We start from the raw sequence: 22,374 nt of genomic DNA, 5'->3' as shown, positions 1-22,374 counted from the left end.
TTCTAAGGGAGTAAATTTTTTGAACCAATCTTTATCATAGCAGACATGTCTATTGGCACCAAAATCTGCCCACCACCCTTCAACAAATTGAACCATGTTAATGTTTGTGATCATTGCTACAAACGGCTCCTCAGTTTTATTAACATGAGGATTATTATTTTCTCATTTTCGGAACTTACAAATTTGAGCAAAGTGCTCAATTTTGCCACAGACAAAACACGCTTGATTTTGTGAAGGGGTCGTTGGTTCTTATCATTTTGGTTTTGAAAACCCTTTTTGTGAGGTCTACTAAATTTTTTGAAATCTTTTCTTTGCGGATTCAAAAAACTATTTTTTGTATTTTGACCTTTGGGCATGCTACAATTTTCAGAAATTAACTTTACCTTTGTCGCGGAATCCTTATTACCATTTTGAAACACCAAATCATCTTAGCTTCTAACTTCTCCCTCTACACGAATACGTGTGATTAAGGTCTCCAAAGAGATTTCCTTTTGCTTATGGCGCATCGACTTTTGAAACTCTCTCCACGAAGATGGTAGTTTGTCGATGATGTTACAAACAATTAGATTGTCTCCAATCTTAATGCCTTCGGATCTAACTTTAGCTACAACCATTTGAAAATCTTGTGCTTGCTCCGCAACGGATTTTCCATCTACCATTTGAAAGAAGCGACTTGCTGCATATTTCTTCGCTCTGACTTCTTCCGTATCGTATTCACGCTGTAAAACTTTCTAAATTTTTTTTGCAGATGTATATGTAATATTGTAGTAATCATAAAATTGATCAGTCAGACAATTTAAAAGATAGCATCGATAGTTATACTTATCTTTAATATATTTTTCAATTTTTTCTTCTTGAGCTTTCACTTGTGCTTCAGTCATGTTCTCGGTAGTGATCTTGCTAGAATTCTTTTCAGTGAGAACATAAGAAACGTTGAGAAGGCTTAGATAGAATAACACCTTGCACTTCCATCTCCTGAAATGAGCTCCTTTGAATCGGAAGAGCTTGTTGAGATCTCCAATACTTTCTGTAAATTTTTCAGTTGTAGGTTCTATGTTTGAATCTTCTTAAAATTGTTGGTTAAATATACAATAATATAATAAAAATTACAATCAAAATAAAATTAAAACGAAGCCAATTTGGACTGAGGCACGAAAATATCACTCTCTTTAAGGAGATTCAAGCCCTCTACAGTGTACAACGTCTCAAATTAACCGGGGTAACAAACTCATCTTGACTTGACTTCTCTAGAATACGAAAGCCCAACTGATCGTCGTATAACTCAAGCTTACTCTGTACAAGTAGTTGAGTTCAAAACTCTATTAAAAAAAACACATTTTTTTTTTATCTAAAAATACTCTCAAAAGTATCTATGTACACTTCTACTAATTTTTTCTATAATATTGTACGAAGAAAAACATCACCACACTGGAATGAGAAGATCGACACATGATGGACGCCAACCTCCAATATTTAAAACAAATCAAATACACTTGTAATTGTGCAATGAAATGATGAAAAAAGTAACGTATTCCAAGAAACAGCACAATGAACAATCAGCCACTACCAAATTAAAAAGAAAAAACCAACGGCTGAAACTTATGGACCATTAACTAAGAGCCGGCGAGAAATTAACCGATAAAATTAAAGTTCAAACGGCTTGGTCGTAAGGGTATTAGGATCCATCATCTTATTTTTTAAATTTTGATTAATATATACTTTTTTTACTTTTAGCTAATCATTTAAAATTTAAAATCTATATTAAATTAATCATCATATTATCTATAATAATAAAATATTATTATTTTATATTATTTATATTTTTTTAATTAATTTATATTTTATTTTTATAATCTTCAATAATCTCCAACAATCATATTCATTTTCATTTTCACAATCTAATAATCTATAATATAATAATCTTATATGTATATAAATGATAAAATCTCATATCAATAAAAATTATATATATATAATATAATAATTTCAAAAAATACTTTTAGACTTGTTATAATTCTTTTCATATTTAAAAAGAAGAATAGATTTACTGTAACTTATAGTTTGGATGAAAACAATTTAGCTAATTTAATGTGGAGTAAATATGGATGATATTTGTTAAATTTAAAGATAAAAATGCATTTAACTAATTCAATAACAATACTTTAAAACGGACGAGAATGAACATTTAAAAAACAATTGAGCAACTGAAACATTAAATTCAACCAATTTAAAGAGATAAACGTTATTGATAAATACTATTTATTAAAAAATACCAACAGATTAGGATGGAGTGTAAAAGTGATTTTTGCACTCTTTACTCGCACATATTGCGTCATGATTCCTACGATTCTATGGTAAATCATACAAAATTAAAATTCTTTGAAGAAGAATTATGAAATCCTAAAATATGAATGATAAACTCTTCCAAACCGTGACACCATTTGGATTCAAAGACGATTTTAGATAAGTTGAATAAAATATTATTATAATATTATTTTTTTAATATTATTATTATTTTAAGATTTGAGTTAAATTATTTATTATATTTTATGTAAAAATTTAAAAAAATTATAATGATGAGATGAAATTAATTGAGATGAATTTTCAATCCAAACTAATTTTTTTAGTCAATGTTATTGACATCACCCATGGAGTTCACCCAACTCCGCGACTAGTGGTCAGTGTCTAGTCATCACAAACCACCATTAATTAAAAAATAAAGAAGAATTCTTCGAAGAAATATAAGTTTTAATTGTAATTTAATTATGATAAAAATGCTTATATTATAGCTTTGACTGGAGGGTGTTAAAATGACATTTATACCTTAGCCTTATTTTATATTTTCCCAATCTTCTATGTATAAAATAGATTTTACGATATTTATTAGAAATCTAAAAGATATGTCCTTCTCTATTTTAAATTTCATCAATTGACTTATAAAATCGATTAAAATGTAATAATAAATTTAAGATGAAGATTGAAGAGCCTCAAAACTTAATGCAAATTAAAAAAAAGTACTTTATTGTGGAATCCAACTTTTAAAGTGACGGATTATATTTTTTAAAAGCTTTTATCTACATTTTAGGATTTAAAATGAGGAAGAGATAACTTTTTAAAGCATTCAGATAATTTTACTTATAAGATTTAAATTTTAAAATTTATCTTCTAAATTAATTATTCTACGTAAATGATGTGTGGTATAAATATTTTTAAATAAAATTATTTACAAGTATTATAGGAAGGCGAGATTAACTTTTCAATTCCCTTTTAAAATTTCTTTTTTCTTTAGTTTGATCTATTTGGATTTCTTTTGAATAAGTAGGATCTATTATAAATTTTTATATGATATCAGATTTATTATAATTTTTATATAAAAAAAAATATATTTTTTCAAATTTTTGAAAAGAGGAGATATTTCTAAATGAAATTTGAATGGAATAGACAGCTTTAACCTTCTCTTTCATTTTTCGAGAACTCGATTATATAATTAGAAGAAAGTTGACAGATTTGATTGTACGTTACACGTTGAGATATTTCGGCTCGAGTAATATTATACTTTACATTTTTATTTTATTTTGATTATATTAAATAGTATTAAATGATAAATAAATATATAGTAAATAATAATTTAATAGTAATAAATATATTATATTATATTTAATAAGATAAAAATAATATAATAATATGATGTATAGAATTTTAATACCAAAGAAAATAAGAGATTCCGAATTTACGTAGGATAAATTCTAGAGTCAATACTTATTTAATACGTACGAGGTGCATAAATTCTAGAGTCCATACATTTTTTTTTTTTTTTTCTCTGAGAACACACTTATTTATGACTTAAGTGCGGTTGTTACAAACTTTGCATTATACGAGGAGGCTTACATGTGATTCCACAAATCCTTAAAAAGGTAGAAAGGGAAGGCATGCCCTTGGTTTGTTGCTAGCGAGAGAGAGAGAGAGAGAGAAGAGCGTCATGGAAGAGAGCAGGAACGAAGCCATTGATGCAACGCATGGGACTGACAAAAGGGAGCCTCTTCTGTCTCCAGATGTTGAGTTGGCGTCGAGAAGCGATTCAATGTCGTGGAGACTCAATCTGCAGGAGTTCCCGGCGCTGCCAGAGAGAAGAGATGGCGATCGAGATTCCTTCATTCTCCACCGCCTTCTTCGTACACCAAGTAGGACTCCTTTACGAATCTAGAATCACGATGGTTCCTCGTTTGTTTGAGCATTATCTATGTAAATTTGATTTAAAAAAACACATCTGCTTCAAATGGCAATCTTTAATGCATATACATATAAATATGTATTTATGTACGAACGAATATTCTAGTTTGTATTCGGAGATGAGATGAGATTAGATGAATTGAAATTAAAATTAAAAAGTTTAATAAAATATTGTTAGAATATATTTTTTTAATATTATTTTTATTTTAAAATTTAAAAAAATTAAATTGTTTATTTTATTTTATATTAAAATTTAAAAAAGTTATAATAATTAGAAGAGATGAAATGAGATGAATTAAAAAATTTTCTAAAAACAAATGGGGGATTCTTTGTTTGTTTGTTTTATTCTTTCTTTGCAAAATTTACTCCCGCTCAGTTGGTTTGATTAGGTACTTCGGAAATCAAACTAAATTTAACTCATTATTACAATTTTTTTAAATTTTAATATAAAATATAATAAATAATTTAATTTTTTTAAATTTTAAAATAATAATAATATTAAAAAATAATATTCTAACAATATTTTTTTCCAACACTAATGAGAGGAGCTTTGGTGCTTATCCTGAGGTTTGGATATCGTAAACTTTGTATACTTTATCAAGACAAAAGAATTGTTTTTCCCATTGAGGGAATGTCCCATAATCCGATCAATTTTACTCTGAACATGATACGTATTGGCTCATTGTTGCAATCTCTAAAATGCAACTTGGTGCCCGGAAAAGAAAAAAGAATGCAACTTCTGTGAAAAGTTGTTGATGACGGAGGAATCCATATTGGAATATAATAGAATAAGATAAGGACCACATCACGTAAGAAACAAGATACGTGCACGCAAGTTACCCATTATGTACCACACTTATATCTATTTAGTTAGTGTCCGTAACTATACAAAGCATTTAAGAAGGCCTAATCTTGTACTCAACTAGAAATGCTATGAAAATAAGCGTTCATACATATCACGAGACTGGAAAATTCTTCTTATCAATCATTATTTACTCTCACACCATACATTTATAATTTTTTTATAGGGTGTGGATGTGTTTTTCTTAATGTATAGTTTTCATAAGGTGTGAAAATATTTTTTATAGAGTATGGAGTATGGAGTGGTGAATAGTAACTGATACATAATAAATCCCTCAAGACTCGCTTTTGATAAGTATATCAAAAGAGAGAATTCTAGGTTGCCTCTTTACTTCGGTCTTGCTCCCTTTGACATGTCATGGAGGGTAATAAAATTTTAAGAATGTAAATACAGTTGTTAGAATATCATGTCAAAAGTTGTTACTGCTAAAGAAGTTGCTTTCACTTTGGATGCACCTTCTTACAAAAATACCATACACCATTCAACTTTTATTATTCAGCAACAGTAAGGATATACACAGCTTTTTTTATAACTCTGGTTTAAATGGAGGATGGTTATTTAATATTTCAAATTAAAATAAAAAGTTACAGTATTTTTGGTAAAGTGACACTATCACATTGGTTGGTTGTTTATCCAACTAGCTTTTCTCAGTGGTGGCCTAGATGGCAGGAAGCCACAAATGCTCTCTCAGTCAGGTTTGAGCCACAATTTAGAGTCCAACCCTATTAGAGAATTCAATGATCCTTAGGCTGCTAATTAAGAGTCCACTTGGGTGTAACCCATGACCCAGTACAGCCAAAACGTTTGGAAGTAATCCAAGAACCTTTGAGCCACCACCCTTGGTGCTGTATGAATATTATTTTATTCATTCAGCAAATTCACTTTCCATTATTGCATGAGTTGTGTCAAGTGTGGTTTGTTCTTCTACATTTAAATCTAGTTAATATCTCAAAGTAATATACCACACCAGTCAGCATTATTTGTTGCAAAACCCCAAGATGCTTCCCTAGTTTCACCAAGCATGATGATGCACCAATTAAGAAAAATGTGAAATGTGAGAAAAAAATTAGACAAGTTTCAAATTTGATTGAAGATATTAGGAAAATATAACCACATTGGGGTGGTCCTCTGTTGCCTAAGCAAATTAAGCAACATGAAATGCGAGAAAAAAAGAGACAAGCTTCAAATTTGATTAAAGATATTAGGAAAATATAATCAAATTGGGGTGGTCCTCTGTTGCCCTTCCTACCTCAGCCCCTATTAATGAGAGGAGCTGTTTTAGACAAAGAAGACTTGAAAAAAATGCACTTTCAGATATATAAAAAAAGAAAGTTGAGAACAAAGAATTATTGGAAGAGGAAAATCTTTTGATTGCGTTTCGATTGAAGATCGATGTCTCTCTCTAGGTTGGAGAAATGATGCTATATATATATATATATATATGTATATATTAAGGAAACAAGGAAAAACACTTGTGCCTTTTTGTAATGTAACCTAGCAGCGTCTCCTCACAAAAGAGGTTAAAAACTAAACTCCTTTAACACGTTAGTCCATTGTGGACATTTGACTAATAAAAAGAAAAGACGAAAGGTAAATTTTCCTATTGTTAATACATAAAATTATTTTGTATCTTTTAGCAGGAAAGAAAAAAAAGGGATTATAACTGTAGTCTTACCAGTAAAAAAGGAAAGAAAAAAATGATGATGATGATGATGATCATCTTCTTTTCCAGTTTTATCTAATGGGTAATTGTAAGATTTCTTGTGGTTCTGATTTCCAGGATCAACAAGGGAAAAAAATGAGATTCATCATCATCATCATCATCATCATTTTCTTTTCCAGTTTTATCTAATGGGTAATTGTAAGATTTCTTGTGGTTCTGATTTCCAGGATCAACAAGGGAAAAAAATGAGATTCATCATCATCATCATTTTCTTTTCCAGTTTTATCTAATGGGTAATTGTAAGATTTCTTGTGGTTCTGATTTCCAGGATCAACAAGGGAAAAAAATGAGATTCATCATCATCATCATTTTCTTTTCCAGTTTTATCTAATGGGTAATTGTAAGATTTCTTGTGGTTCTGATTTCCAGGATCAACAAGGGAAAAAAATGAGGTTCTAAGAAAACCCCATTTTCTAAAGCATAAGTTTTCAGCTGGTACAATGCTTCTTTGATGTTACAGGAAGTCCCTATTTGTGTATTTTGTTTTCAGGCAGTAGTTATCTTGTCAACTGCTTTGATCATCTTCTGTAGTTGCCATCAAAGTTGAGTGGTTGCATTAGTGATGTTTTATCAATTCTGAGTAATGGCTGCACATGACTTTTCAAGTTTAAGAAGGAAGCTAGAGATAAGGGGATGGAAATTGTAAGGACTAGAGTTTGGTTATGGATGAAGCCTTTGGGTATTACTGACCTTCGTTTATGGCATTTAGAACTTCAAATCATTCATATGAAAGCAGACAGCTGCTTGTATGAAGACAATTTAATGACCCTTCTGATGATGGCATGAAATATTTCTTGGGATAAAAAATATTAGGTGGTGTAAAAGTAGCATTTATACAGATTCTATCCTGTTCTGATCTTCAGCTGTTCTACAACCTGGAAAACAGTCTATGATTGGTATTCCATCCCATTTCTTCTGAAAGTAATTAACATAGCTAGCATAGTTCAATGCAGCAACTTTTGGCTAGTTTACGTCCTCCAGTATGGCTGGAATGGTGCAGGATTTCTATCAAATGTGATGCTTTCAACAAGGCATTTCCTGCAAATATGATCCTGAAATCATTGACGCTTACAAATTGATTATTTAAGGTTGGCCAAATGTGGGGTCTTCCCATATTTGTTACTAGTTCTACAACAGCTACTCTTGTTTGAAAAAATAAATAAAAAGAAAAAAAGATATTTTGCCCTTGCAGTATGAAGAGAATTATTCTTGTTAGATGTCTATTGTGCTCTTCCATTTACCAACTGAGGCTTTCTATGTGCTTTTAGAATTAAGATATCTGAATGATGGAGTCAGAAGCTTTGTGGAATAACTCCTTGCACATTTGTTTGGGATCATATAGAAAGCGACTCTAGTAAACCTGACAACTTTGAAGTTTCCCTTGGGTGTTCTGGCAAAGGCACTTGACATATTGCCTATTTCTCTTAGGTTGTTATGCTTGTAGTTCTAATATTAGAATCATTTGATGTCTTCTTATTCGTTACCATAGTTACTAAGAACTTTTTTAGAAAATGAAACATCATCAAATGATGACTTTGGATGCTTCCATTCACCTTTTATCCCCTGTAGTGATGACTTGACATGAAACTTGTACACTTGACCACAGGGAAACGAAACAAGGTTGCTGATTATTATAGGAAGCAAGAAAGGCTCCTTGAAGGGTTCAACGAGATGGAGACCATGACTGAAAATGGTTGTTTGCCTGAAAGTCTAACAGAGGTTGGTTGTTCTGCTTGTTTTTTTTTAACTGAACTCCCTTTATATAAGTCTTGCGATTTTTTAAGAAATTTTATTGTTAATATTCTTCTTTTCAATTGAATATTCTTTTTTGTTCAACTCGAGTATTTTGAATGCATTTCTTATAAATAAAGGAGGGCAGCAGAGTTTAATTGCAGAAAAAAAATAATTCTATATGACAACTGTTTCTATTCACAATTTGTTTCCATGAACCTGGTTCATGAAAGTTCAAGGTTGCATCAGATACCACCCAATACCCCTAGAAAATAGAAACCATTATGTTTTATTTATTTATTGTTAATCTGCAAACATGTTATTCTCAGGATGAGATGAAGCAGCTTGCAAAAAGTGAGAGGATGGCAATCCATGCATCAAACATAGCTAATGTTGTACTCTTTGCTGCAAAGCTATATGCTTCTATTGAGAGCAGATCATTGGCGGTTATTGCCTCAACCATGGATTCTCTCTTAGATCTCTTGTCTGGGTTTATATTGTGGTTCACTGCACATGCCATGAGAAAACCAAACCAGTATCACTATCCAATTGGAAAGAAACGGATGCAGCCAGTTGTAAGTTCTCCGATCCTATAATTGGTTTCTGTGCTTCTGTCAACCGAAATGTTTTCTATCTGGCCAATAGTGCAAATTCATCTTAAACTAATTAGCATGTTAACCCCACATACTTTTTCTTAGATAGAATTAAGGTGTTAACTCCTAATACTTTCAAGATTAATGTATGTGTTTTTTATTTCCTTGATCCTTCTTGTAATCAATGGGGCAAATAAAACCTTGTGGCTATTTCAACTTTTACTAGTACAAATCCTAGGGGTAAAAAGCAATAAAGAGACATGTATTTGTGTTTGAAATTACTGTAACAAAAGTGTAGAGATTTTTTCAGGCTCATGCTGTAGACTCCTCACTTCTTATCTAAATATTGGGCTTAGAGAATATTGAGTACATTAATAACTAGCTCCTATTGGCAGAAGCGGTTTAATGAGAAAATGCATTGAACAAGAAATTTCTTGTATTGAAATTGGTGAAGTTCCTATACACGGCTTGCTTCAGTACATCAAGCTATGAAATAGGAACAATGGAGTGTTGGGAATAAAATGGAGAACCAGTAAAACAATCTAGTCTTAGGAATAAATAGCATCAATGCTTGAGAATATGTAGGTTCCAACTATGAATTATGGATTTGTGCACCCAATTTATTCTAATAATTACAGCAGATACAACCAGCCCTGGATTTTACTACACTTACACCATATTGCAAGAAATCTATGCTAATTTAGTTTGAGTTTGCAGGGCATCATTGTTTTTGCGTCAGTAATGGCAACTCTTGGATTACAAATACTGATAGAGTCTGTTCGACAACTCATTTCAAAGGTATGTGCTTTTGATGCCACTGCTCCAATAAGTTAAAGGTTGTAGATGACAGTGGACAAGGACACATATTAACCAAAGTTAGTTTTGAGAATTAGCACCCTTTCTGTCATCTCAGTGGTCTAATGTGTCAGTTATTGGTTTTTGCATAAAGAATGAGTTATGGCATAGGTTCAAGGTAACCAAATGTATGAGTTTCTAGAAAGTCCAATCTGAAATTGTTGATGGGATTTTTGTCAACGATCTAAAACTTATTTATTGATAGTTTTAATATAATCTCCATTTAATGTTTTGATTACAGGCCCAGCCTGAAAGGAATCCCGAGAAGGAGAAATGGATGATTGGAATAATGGTCTGCGTAACTGTAGTGAAGTTTGTGCTCATGGTCTATTGTCGAAGATTTAAGAACGAAATTGTTAGAGCCTATGCACAAGATCATTTATTCGACGTTGTTACTAATTCAGTTGGTTTGGCAGCAGCTGTTTTGGCTATCCGTTTTTACTGGTGGATTGATCCTACTGGAGCTGTTATAGTGAGTTCATACACAGCTCATTTATTTGGCTTCTTTCCTTCTTTTCCTTTACTATAGATAATGGGGTTCGGCGTCTTTCAAAGTTTCTATTTTCCTTTCTTAAATCATCACAATCATCAGTATAACCTATCCTGCATTATGAAAGATTTGTGCTTCAATTTTTATCTCTTTTGTTAATAAAGTAGATTACCAATCCTTCCCTTTACATGGCGCTGTATAAGTGTCATGAGGATGGGTTTTGGTTTTGCTACTTGTACTCAAAACTTTGTCTATTTATGATGATTTCTTGAACCTGTGATGCAGATCGCTTTATATACAATGAATACTTGGACAAGGACAGTGATTGAGAATGTATGGTCACTAATCGGAAGAACAGCACCACCTGAATTTTTGGCAAAGTTAACATATCTAATATGGAATCACAATGAAGACATCAAGCACATTGATACGGTTAGAGCATACACTTTCGGTTCTCATTATTTTGTGGAGGTTGACATAGTTTTGCCAGAAGACATGCTTCTGAACAAAGCACATAATATTGGTGAGACATTGCAAGAGAAGCTTGAGCAGCTCCCTGACGTTGAGAGAGCCTTTGTACATATAGATTTCGAGTATAGTCACAGGCCTGAACACAAGATCGCGATCTAATGGGAATGACGATGACGATGGTGGTAGTAATGATCAGATCTCAACCTTTCCACGCACCAATAAGTATCTTATTCAAGACCTGGTACGTTCTAGTTCTGCTGCAGTTTACCATCTGATGCCAGAACATCATTTATCTTGAGTTTTCCAGCTCATGTATTTAATAGATTGAGCATCACTGGGCAGTCTCTTATGCCAGTCCTTGATATGCAAGCCCTTTTGTTGAAAGATTTTGGATGATATGTGAGTTGAACTTCAAGATAAAACTTTGAAATCCTGTCAATAGTCAAATACATGAGATATCACACGTTGCAAAATTTATATGGGAAGGTATGATTTTTGGAAGCACCTAGTGCTAGGATGCGGTGTAAAGTCTAAGTTTTACACCCTCCAAGCATAAGTTGTCCCTAATGATTATACAAATTATAAATAAAGTAGACCACATAGGATTATTACTAAAATCCCAAAATATGAAGTTTAAAAAACTACTAATCTTTCATATATATATATATATATGTATATAAACTACTAATCTTAATTAATTTTCAAATCACCTCTTGTCACTGTTTCGGTCATTTCTCAGGGTGGTATTGAGTTTCAGAATCTAAATGTCTTTATTACAGTTTTAGAAGGAATCAAAATAGAAGGAATCATTATTTTGGCCTTGTTTTAGAATCGGGATCATCAGACTATGCTCAAGTTGGTTTTGAATGAGTGTTAATATTGTCTTGTCCAGAGCATTTGATCTTCTGCTCTTCTTTGCCTTTTTTGTGTGACGTGCTACATATGTAAAGTTTCATTACACATTTGTTTGGGTAATGGCCTTGTTTTTTTCTTTCTTTCAGTACATTTTCTTAATTAATTAAATGACAAACACGATATCATAGTCACCTTTACACTAGTCCATTGGAGCTCCACTAAGTAATGCTACATACAGTTGTAGAGTGTGTAAATGCAGTGCAATCACTTTGAAAAAGAGTGAGATCCACTAATAAAAAATTATTATTTTTATTATTTTTTTCACGTGGATCCCTTATTTACTAACTTTTTCTAAAAGATTGTACGGCGCTTGCGCACTTCACGACTACAAATATCATTTCTCTTATTAAGTAATGCTGCATATAGTTGTAGAGTGTAAGCGCAGCACAATCACTTTGAAAAAGAGTGTGATCCACTATTAAAAACTTATTTTTTTTTCATGTAGATCCCGTATTTACTCACTTTTTTCTAAGAGATTGCACGGCGCTAGCATACTCTACGACTACAAATATCATTTCTCTTATTTGATTCCCCGTTGTCCTGCCATGCAAACCATCAAATATCACTTTTTTTTTTCCTTGGCATCCATGAAATATCAATAGTTACATGCCTATTGTAAGGGAGAATACAAAAATAGAATAAAAAATGCCTATATGATGATATCAATCGTTTCCTTATATGATGATTTGAGGAACCTCAACCTCCTTATCATTTATGAAACGTCCATTTATTTATCAATAATCCTATTCAATATATCTAACTACTGATGGATTTAATGGCTCTCACATAACCTTATAAAACTTATTCAAACTAATTGCAACTTTGATAGCTAACAACAGTGAGATAATTATGCATCCCTTGTTTAAGGGAGAAGTACAGTCCGTACCATTAGATTATGATAAGAGATTTTTACGGTTTAAACTCTAAACTATTAAAATTGAAATATTCGGATCCGCAACCGGATTTTTAAAAACGGGCAGATACCTATTCGGATAAAACCGGTTACAACCTAGTCGGATATCCAGTTTTAGATTATAAGCAAAAACCAGTTATTCGGATTGTAACCGAGTTAATCGGTTGTTAACCTTTTTTTTTCCCTCATTATTTCATATGCAGCAAAATTTTAATGAAAAGAAAAATGGTACAAAGTCTGAAACTTAAAGTGCTAAAATAAGTATGAATAGATACCCTAAAAAAAAAAAAAATCTAAAAAATCTAACAACAGAATAAAAAAGTAGATACGTAAAAAATCTTTAATAAAAATCAAAAAATCTAAAAAAAAAAAAAATATAAAAACAGATGCCTAAAAAATCTTTAAAAAAACTAAAAATCTAAAAAAAAAAAAAAACTAAAAACAGATATCTAAAAAGTAAAAGTGTAAAGATTATTTTATTTTATTATTTTATTTTTACAAATATATAATCATTCTCTCTTCTATTCTTCTTCTTCTACTAGATTAAAAACCTAAAAAATAAACAATTTTATAGACATATAATTCATTCTCTGTTTTAATCTAAAAAAAAAAAAATCTAAAAAAGTAAAAGTGTAAAAACTAAAAACTTAGAAAACAAACAAAAGATTAAAAACCTAAAAGATAAACAATTTTACATACATATACAATCATTCTCTGTTCTTTTCTTCTTCTTCTACTAGATTAAAAACCTAACAAACAAACAATTTTACAGACATATACATTCATTCTTTGTTTTAATTTAAAAAAAAAATCTAAAAAAGTAAAAGTGTAAAGATTAAAAACTTAAAAAACAAAATTTTACAGACATATATAATAATCTTCAAAGGTATTCATTTTAGGACCTTCAAAGATGTAACAAATAAAAGAAAGTCACATCTTCAAGTTATGCAATATACAAAATGGGCAATTCAAATTGCATAGAAAGAAAAAAAAAAAAAAAAAAACTCAATAAATCTACATGTAATCTCACCACCACCTTCATCAAGTTAAAAGATCCACCCTTTATCATTTAAAGAATCATGTATTCTTCCACGGTTTCACCCGGAATTTCACTGTCCTCAAGTACATCCTTAATATCTCCAAATTGGGAAACCACCATTCCATACAATGTCAAGGCAACAGGGCATGACCAGTAGTACCATCTCCACCAAATGGGAATCCTCTATGTTGACCAGGTAGATAAATGAAAGGAAATGAAAAAAGAGAGCTAGCAAATATTATGAATACCTGTACAATTAAAAACCTGCACATCTAAAGTGGCAATTACTTATAGTTCTTTATGGTGATGGTCCCTGCAACATGTTTGCTCTTCATCTTTAGTATTACCTGCAAAAAGAAGTGAATGCAGGGTAAATGATAGATAAAACAGTAGATCAATACCAATGGAATAGTTTACAACCAGTTACAGGTTTTTTAATCTGATCAGTGGTCCCACCATCACTATCTCCTTCTATAAACAAAATTTCCATTTAAACTTGGTGTTTCAGCAACAATCTTACAAAGCTGCAATACAAATTTACTAGTATTATTATCTTAAGCAATACCAATTTACAAATTTACCAATAGTGGATGGATACAAAACCCCACCTTAAACAAAGTAAATCCAAGAATTTTCTTTATTGATCTTGCTAATTTGGCAAAGATAAATCTGTAACGAAGATAAACCATTGACATTGAAAACAGATATCCATAATACATACAACATAAATCTATTCAACAACAATTATCCAACAACAATCTTACAAAGCTGTAATACAAAGAACCACTAGCAAAGTCTGAAAATGTTTAAGTTGCTAAAGTTGAAGGAGGAGGATTACCTTAAGAAGAAAAAAAATGTAGAAATTAAGTTAAATGGACAAATTAATAATAAAAAATAAAAGCAACAAATAAAAATATTTATCTTTGATGTCAATGTCTTCTACATGCTCCCCCACCTCCTCAATATTAATTGTTTTATGACCCCACCAATTTTGAATGCAGATTAAGGCTTGTACAGCCCCCGGTGCTAATGAGTTTCGATAGGGGTCCAATAGACGTCTACCAATGCTAAATGAGAACTCTGATGCAACAGTGGAAATATGGATGACCAATACATCATGTGCAATCACCGCTAGGATGAGATATTTATACGATTTCCTTTTCTACCAAGTCAAAATCTCAAATTCGGGTGTTTTTGGTTCAATCACATTCGACAAATACCTATTGACTTCTGAGCTAAATACTGAACTGTTTTGCTCCTCAAAATATTGCTCTAGAGTTGTATCAGAATTTTCACAGTCTGAGTCGTCACCAAATACTGGAGGAAATTCTATGGGCCACATTTGATCTTCTACTAATTAGCCCATGAAACTTGTGGTATTACTCAATCAACCGATTCATAAGCAATCTCACTTTGGCTTTGAAAGTACCTAAGTATCCCTGTATCGCAGTGAAAATATCTATCAATTCACTCAACAAAATGGCTAGTCATTAATTATGCAATAATTTGATAAATAATCAAATACATAAAATAAACGAAGTGCGTAACACTAATTTTGGTTACGAAGGAAAACCTTTTGAAGAACTCCTTAAAGGTAAAACTTTACGCGGTAGACGAACCCAAAAAAGTCAATCTTATTATTTGACAATCAATTACTAGTAAATCTCAACTACAAAACCTTTGTAACTTGACTCTCTTACTTGACCAGAGAAACGACCTGTTTGTCTTCTATCGCAGTAGCAGCCAGAACTTCTAGCGATTTTCAAACTATTGACTTCTCTTATGGAACTCTAGTGGCTGAACTTGATCACTTCCACTTCGATACAGAGTAAGTATGTACTCAAAGAGAGAAAGAACAAAACAGTAGAAATTCATTCACAAGAATTCTCACACACTGAAGCACTTGGATCTCTCTCAAATCTCCAAGATCTCAACATAAACACTGATCCAAAGGATGTTTGAAACCTTCAGCCGAAATCTCTTTAAATAAGCTGCTTAGTAGTTATCCAATTCTGCTGAGGGTTACATTCAGTTATAATTTTGTTACGCTGCTGACGACCAGTGTTGAAGGTTCATCAGATAATTGCTTTAGATAAGTTCTTGATAGTTTGGAATTCTTTCTGCTTGATATCTTCTTTTTGAATCTTCTATCCTGATCACTTGATATCTCCACTTTTTGAACATTCAATCTTGATCAAAAATCTTTTGAACCTTTATCTATTCAACCACTTATCTTAGAATTCAAATATTCATAGATAAAGATAAAGACAAACATTTATCTATTAATCTACTTATCTTTGAATTTATATATTCATAGATTAAGATAAAAATAAATTACATTCATCCAATAATTTAAATAGATCCTAGTCATCTAATCCTAGCCAACAAACTTTTACATAAACAATCTCCCCATTTGGCAGATTGGTGATAAAACTAACTTGATGAATGTAATATAAAACCTATCAAAAGCACAAACGGTAGACCATGAATAAAAAATAATGACATAGAACAATAATGAAGATTAAAAATCACAAGATTTAAAATCTAAGCATGTTCTAGTTTTGGAGTTGAATTATATCCATAATTTAGTTCTCCCCCTCAATATTAAATTTTATTAATCAGAACAAAAAAAATTCATTCAACTCCCCCTAAATTTCATAATATCAAAAACCATCAATCTACTCCTTTAATCTCTCCCCATTTTTTGTCACTAATCTGACAAATCATAAACCTTATCCTAAATCAGAAACATATGCAATGAGAGTAAAATGATGATTGAACATAAATGCATGTAAAGAGATTTACAAATGCATGATATGTAAATAGTTGAGGCAAAACATCAAACACTTGTGGGCATAATATCGATGTGTATAAAGCACCAGCCTACCAAAGATCCCATATTCATGAGGGACCAAAAAATTATGCACATGAAAAAATGTCTAGATGCCAAAAATAAGAGAAAAAAATATAAAAATAAATAACATAAAAGTTGACCCACACTCTTAAAAAAAATTTAAAATCTTTACTCTTTCGAAGCCAAATCACTTGCCTAAATGCATCAAGTGTTCAAACATAATATACCAATCACACAACCGATATTGAAAGAGGTTCATACTTTCTTATTTAAATTAAAGACCCTAAAAATAAGTGTGGACACACCACAAATTCATAATGGCCCTATGTGGGTGTGTGAGTGAGACAACTTACTATCACCATAAAATATTTAATTATTTAAATATATATTTATAGTTTGCCTTTTTGGGTTATCTTTGTCCTCAAAAGTCAAAGTTTATACTAGAGTCTAGATACTTGAAATTAGTATCTCCTCTGAACACAATTTTGCACAACCCTTGATATGTCCATTTTATTGCTCATCTTTTTCCATAATGAATATAGCAACAATTTTTTTTCTATAAGAACTTAAGGGACAAGATCCGTGTAAGGTATTTGCCTTTTTCAGCAATGAAGAAACACCAACTTTTTCTATATGGATCAACCATTTATGTTCGGCAAGAAGAGACTTCTTGACTTTTAATATTATGTTCAACTAGTATTAGTCAATTTAAGGTTAAGACTCCCCATTTGGATAGCATCAATGAGCCTTTATAGAATATATATATGTGGAAAATATGTTTCTCATAGTGTACTAAAAGTTAAGAAGAGACCTCTTGCCTCGTTTGAATTCAAAATTCACCTCAACTCATCTCAACTCAATTCATCTCATCTCATCATTACAACTTTTCCAAATTTTCACACAAAATATAATAAATACTTCAACCTTTTCAAATTCCAAAATAATAATAATATTAAAAAATAATATTCTAAGAATATTTTATTCTACTATTCACAAACCATCTCAACTAATTTCTGAATCCAAACGGGGTTGTAACTTTGCCAAAATGAGTCAGTGGTTTTATACTTACCTTGTATACTATATAAAAAAATAGAGAGATGTTCCAACTGCAAGTATGGAAAGTGTGAGGGTTCAAGTATTCTTGACTTGGCTAGGCAAAAATTGATCTCTTCCTTTTTCAATTTTCAATTTTTTTTATATGAAAAACCAGAAAAATAGAAGACAACTTAATCAAATCAATGTAAATAAAACAACAAAAAAGAAAAAAAGAAAGAAAGGAAAACACCTCAACTAAATCAAACAAAAAGAGATGCAAACAAATAAAATAATGTGAAATGTATGTTCTAAACTAATGATATGCAAGGAATGCAAGAACATGTAAATGATCCTATTAATTAATGTCACACGACATCTTCTTTGACTATTCATTTTGCTTTTAGTTTTAAGCAATTCTTTTCATCCTCACCATTTTTTATGATCTTTTATTTATTGTGAAGATAAAATTCAGATAGTTCACAAAGCTTAAGGCTCATGAAAGTTATTTGATGACTCAGCTTTTCAACCTTATTTTCTAGAGTCTTTCTCTTCATATTTGATTTTCTTTCACCTCCATTTTTCAGCACTTTGCTCAAATTAAAACAATATGGCTTTATGTGGCCAGAAATATCACAATGATGACAAATAAGTCCAAACTTACCTCGATTAAGCTTCCTTGGCATTGATCTTTCTTGAAAGGCTCTTGGATTGTTTGATTACGACATGATCTTATTTGGAGTATCCACACCTTGACTTCCCTTAACAAAGATGATACCTTTAGAAGTAGTGGCAGCGGATGATGAGGGTAGAGGTTCTTGGCCATGGAAGTTGTGTACCCTAAATCCGTACAATCATAACTTGATTTTTGAATGCTCATCATCTCATCCAATTTTTGAGTTGCTTTTTTTTGCTTATATTCTTGAGATTTTTCTAATTTCTTCTGAAGTGCTCCTCTTTGAGTATTTAACCTTGATATTTTAACTTCTGAATTTTTCAATGCCTCGGACAGATTTTTCTTTTCATTCTCCACAGTTGTGAGTTTGTTGTATAGCTTCTTATTTAATTTTCTCAACTTGACCACTTCTTCACATAAATCATTATAAGTTTCATGTATACTTAGCTCATGGTCAGCATCAATAAGCTCTACATCCAAGTTACTGTCATCATCACCGCTTTCAGATTTTGTTAGCACAATTTTAGAATAATCAACAATAGTGGTAAGAGCTATAAATGAATTTTCATCATCAAACAATGAACTAGAAGTTTCAGGTTTTGAATTATCACTTAGATTCAATACTTATTTCTTATTTTTCTTAATGTTTGGGCACTCCCCTCTAATGTGACCATATTCGGAGCACTCATAACATTGTAACTTGTAATTTTTTTCAAATTCTTCTTTATCACTTTTCTTTTCAGGAAATTTGTTACCTCGTTTTTGTTTTCCAATAGCTTTTTTGTTAACAAAGAATTTTCTGAATTTCCTTAAATAATATCTATATCCTCATTGTTCAGATTTTCTTCATTAGAAAAATAATCTTGATCTTCTTTAATAGTTTTAAAAGCAATAGATTTACCTTTTCTTTTTTGAAGAAGTGAGGACTCATATGTTTGCAAGGTGCTGATTAACTCTTCAACCTTAATAGCATCCAAATCCTTACTTTCTTCAATGGCCGTAACTTTTGGGCGAAATCTTTCAGGAAAGGACCTTAAAATCTTTCTCATGACCCTTGAATCTTCCACCTTCTTGCAGAGATTAAACCTGAAATTCACAACATCATTAAGTTTAGCATAAAAATCATCAAAGCTTTCAGTTTCCAACATCTTAATCTCTTCAAATTTTGAGGTTAACAACTGTAATTTTGAATTTTTTACAATCTTTGTCCCCTCATGTGTATCCTCCAAGATATCCCATGTTTCTTTAGCAATCTCACACATTGAGATTTTTTTAAATTCATCGGGAGATATAGCCATGAAGATAGCATTAAGTCTCTTGCTATTCCAATTAGAATTGGTGATCTCATCTTTTGTCCAAGCATTAATAGTTGTCTCGGGTTTAATCCATCCTCACTCAATCGCATGCCACACATCTAAAAATTTGAGGGAAGCTTTCATATAACAGAGGAATGGATAGTTTTTCCCATCAAAATATGACGTGACATATAACGACATGGTCAACAGGGGAATGGATCACACTCGAATGAGTGAACCATGCTTTGATGTCAATTGAAATTACCCAAGTACCCTTGTATCGCAGCGGAAATATCTACCAATTCACTCAACGAATTGGTTAGTCATTAATTATGCAATAATTTGATAAACAATCAAATACATAAAATAAAAGAAGTGCGTAACACCAATTTGGTTACGAAGGGAAACCCTTTAAAGAACTCCTTAAAGGTAAAACCTTATGGAGTAGCCAAACTCAGGAAAATCAATCTTATTATTTGAAAATCAATTACTAGTAAATCTCAATTACAAAACCTTTATAACTTGACTCTCTTACTTGATCAGACAAACGACCCGTTTGTCTTTTACCGCAGTAGTAGTCAGAACTTCTGGCGATCTTCAAACTATTGACTTCTCTCCTAAAACTCCAGTGGTTGAACTTGATCACTTCCACTCCGACACGGAGTAAGTATGCACTCAAAGAGAGAAAGAACAAAGCAGTAAAAAATCCTTCACTAGAATTCTCACACACTGAAGCACTTGGATCTCTCTCACATCTCCAAGATCTCAGCATAAACATTGATCCACAGGATGCTTGAAACCTTCAGCCGAAGTCTCTGTAAATAAGCTGCTTAGTAGTTATCCAATCTTGCTGATGATTACATTCAGTTATAATTCTGTTACGCTGCTGACGGACTGCTGACGGCCAGTGCTAAACCTTCATCAGATAACTGCTTTGGATAACTTCTTGATAGTTCAAAATTCTTTATGCTTGATATTCTCTTTTTGAATCTTTTATCTAGATCACTTAATATCTCCTATCTTTTCAAACCTTCAATCTTGATCAAAAGTCTTTTGAACCTTTATCTATTTAGCAATTTACCTTATAATTCAAATATTCATAGATAAAGATAAAGACAAACCTTTATCTATTAATCTACTTATCTTTGAATTTAAATATTTATAGATTAAGATAAAAATAAATTACATTCATCCAATAATTTAAATAGATCCTAGTCATCTAATCCTAGCCAACAAACTTTTATATAAACAATCTTCCCCTTTGACAGATTGGTGACAAAACTAACTTGATGAATGTAATATAAAATCTGTCGAAAGCACAAACAGTAGACCAAGAAACCAAGTAGAAATTCCAGACAAATAATCACGAATAAAAAATAATGACATAGAACAATAACTAAGATTAAAAATTACAAGATTTAAAATTTAAGCATGTTCTAGTTTTGGAGTTGAATTATATCCATAATTTAATTCTCCCCCTCAATATTAAACTTTATTATTCAGAACAATAAAAATTCATTCAACTCCCCCTAAATTTCATAATATTAAAAACAATCAATCTGCTCCTCTAATCTCTCTCCCTTTTTGTCACTAATCTAACAAATCATAAACCTTATTGTAAATCAGAAACATATGCAATGAGAGTAAAATGATGATTGAACTTAAATGCATGTAAAGAGATTTACAAATGCATGAAATGTAAATAGTTGAGGCAAAACATCAAATACTTGGTGGGCATAATATGAAAATCGACGTGTATAAAGGACCAGCCCCCCAAATATCCCATATTCATGAGGGACAAAAAAACTATGCACATGAAAAAATGTCTAGATGCCAAAAATATGGGAAATAAAAAAAAATAAAAATAAGTAACATAAAAGTTGACCCACACTCTAAAAAAAAATTTAAAAAATTTACTCTTTTGAAGCTAAATCACTTGCCTAAATGCATCAAGTGTTCAAACACAATATACCAGTCACACAACCAATATTGAAAGGGGTTCATACTTTCTTATTTAAAATAAAGACCCCAAAAATAAGTGTGGGCACACCACAAATTCATAATGGCCAACGTCTATGTGGGTGTGTGAGTGAGGCAACTTACTATCACCTTAAAATATTTAATTATTTAAATATATATTTTTATTTTGTCTTTTTAGATACTACCAAATGGGTTATCTTTGTTCTTAAAGTCAAATTTTATGCTAGGACTTAGATACTTGAAAAGAGTATCTCCTCTGAACACAATTTTGCACAACCCTTGATATGTCCATTTTATTGTTCATTTTTTTCCACAATGAATAGAGCAACAATTTTTTTTCTATAAAAGGGACAAGATCCGTGTAAGGTATTTGCCTTTTTTGAGCAATGAAGAAACACCTACTTTTTCTATATGGATCAACCATTTATGTCCAACAAGAAGAATTCCGTCCCATCTTTAATTTTAAATAGAAAACTCCCACCTAAGCGTGCTAGTTTAGTGATACAAGGATTACCTCCCATCTTTTTAAATACATATTTATCTGATTTGAACTCTAGTTTGTCATGAACAGCTCGATTCGTTTACAATCACAGTAGAGTAAACAATGGAAGCATTTAAAATGTGCCCAAAGGCCAGCCAAGATGACATGCCCAACATACTACAAAACCATAGTTAAACTCAAAATCTGAGGATCAACAACCTTTTCTTTCGTTTT

General features: G+C 31.4%; 1 protein-coding gene across 1 annotated transcript; it reads left to right on the top strand.

Annotated features, from left to right (window-relative positions):
• The first annotated feature begins 3,849 nt into the window (after positions 1 to 3,849).
• LOC121235680 (metal tolerance protein 10-like) lies at positions 3,850 to 11,388 on the top strand. Its single transcript, XM_041132042.1, has 6 exons — positions 3,850 to 4,181; positions 8,422 to 8,534; positions 8,876 to 9,121; positions 9,857 to 9,937; positions 10,236 to 10,466; positions 10,770 to 11,388. The coding sequence occupies exons 1-6, from the start codon at positions 3,980 to 3,982 to the stop codon at positions 11,112 to 11,114; spliced, it is 1,218 nt and encodes a 405-aa protein (XP_040987976.1). The 5' UTR covers positions 3,850 to 3,979; the 3' UTR covers positions 11,115 to 11,388.
• Positions 11,389 to 22,374: the final 10,986 nt, after the last annotated feature.

This window comes from Juglans microcarpa x Juglans regia, chromosome 6D, assembly GCF_004785595.1.
Source record: "Juglans microcarpa x Juglans regia isolate MS1-56 chromosome 6D, Jm3101_v1.0, whole genome shotgun sequence".
Classification (NCBI taxonomy): Eukaryota; Viridiplantae; Streptophyta; class Magnoliopsida; order Fagales; family Juglandaceae; genus Juglans; species Juglans microcarpa x Juglans regia.
This window is presented reverse-complemented; position numbering and strand designations above follow the sequence as displayed.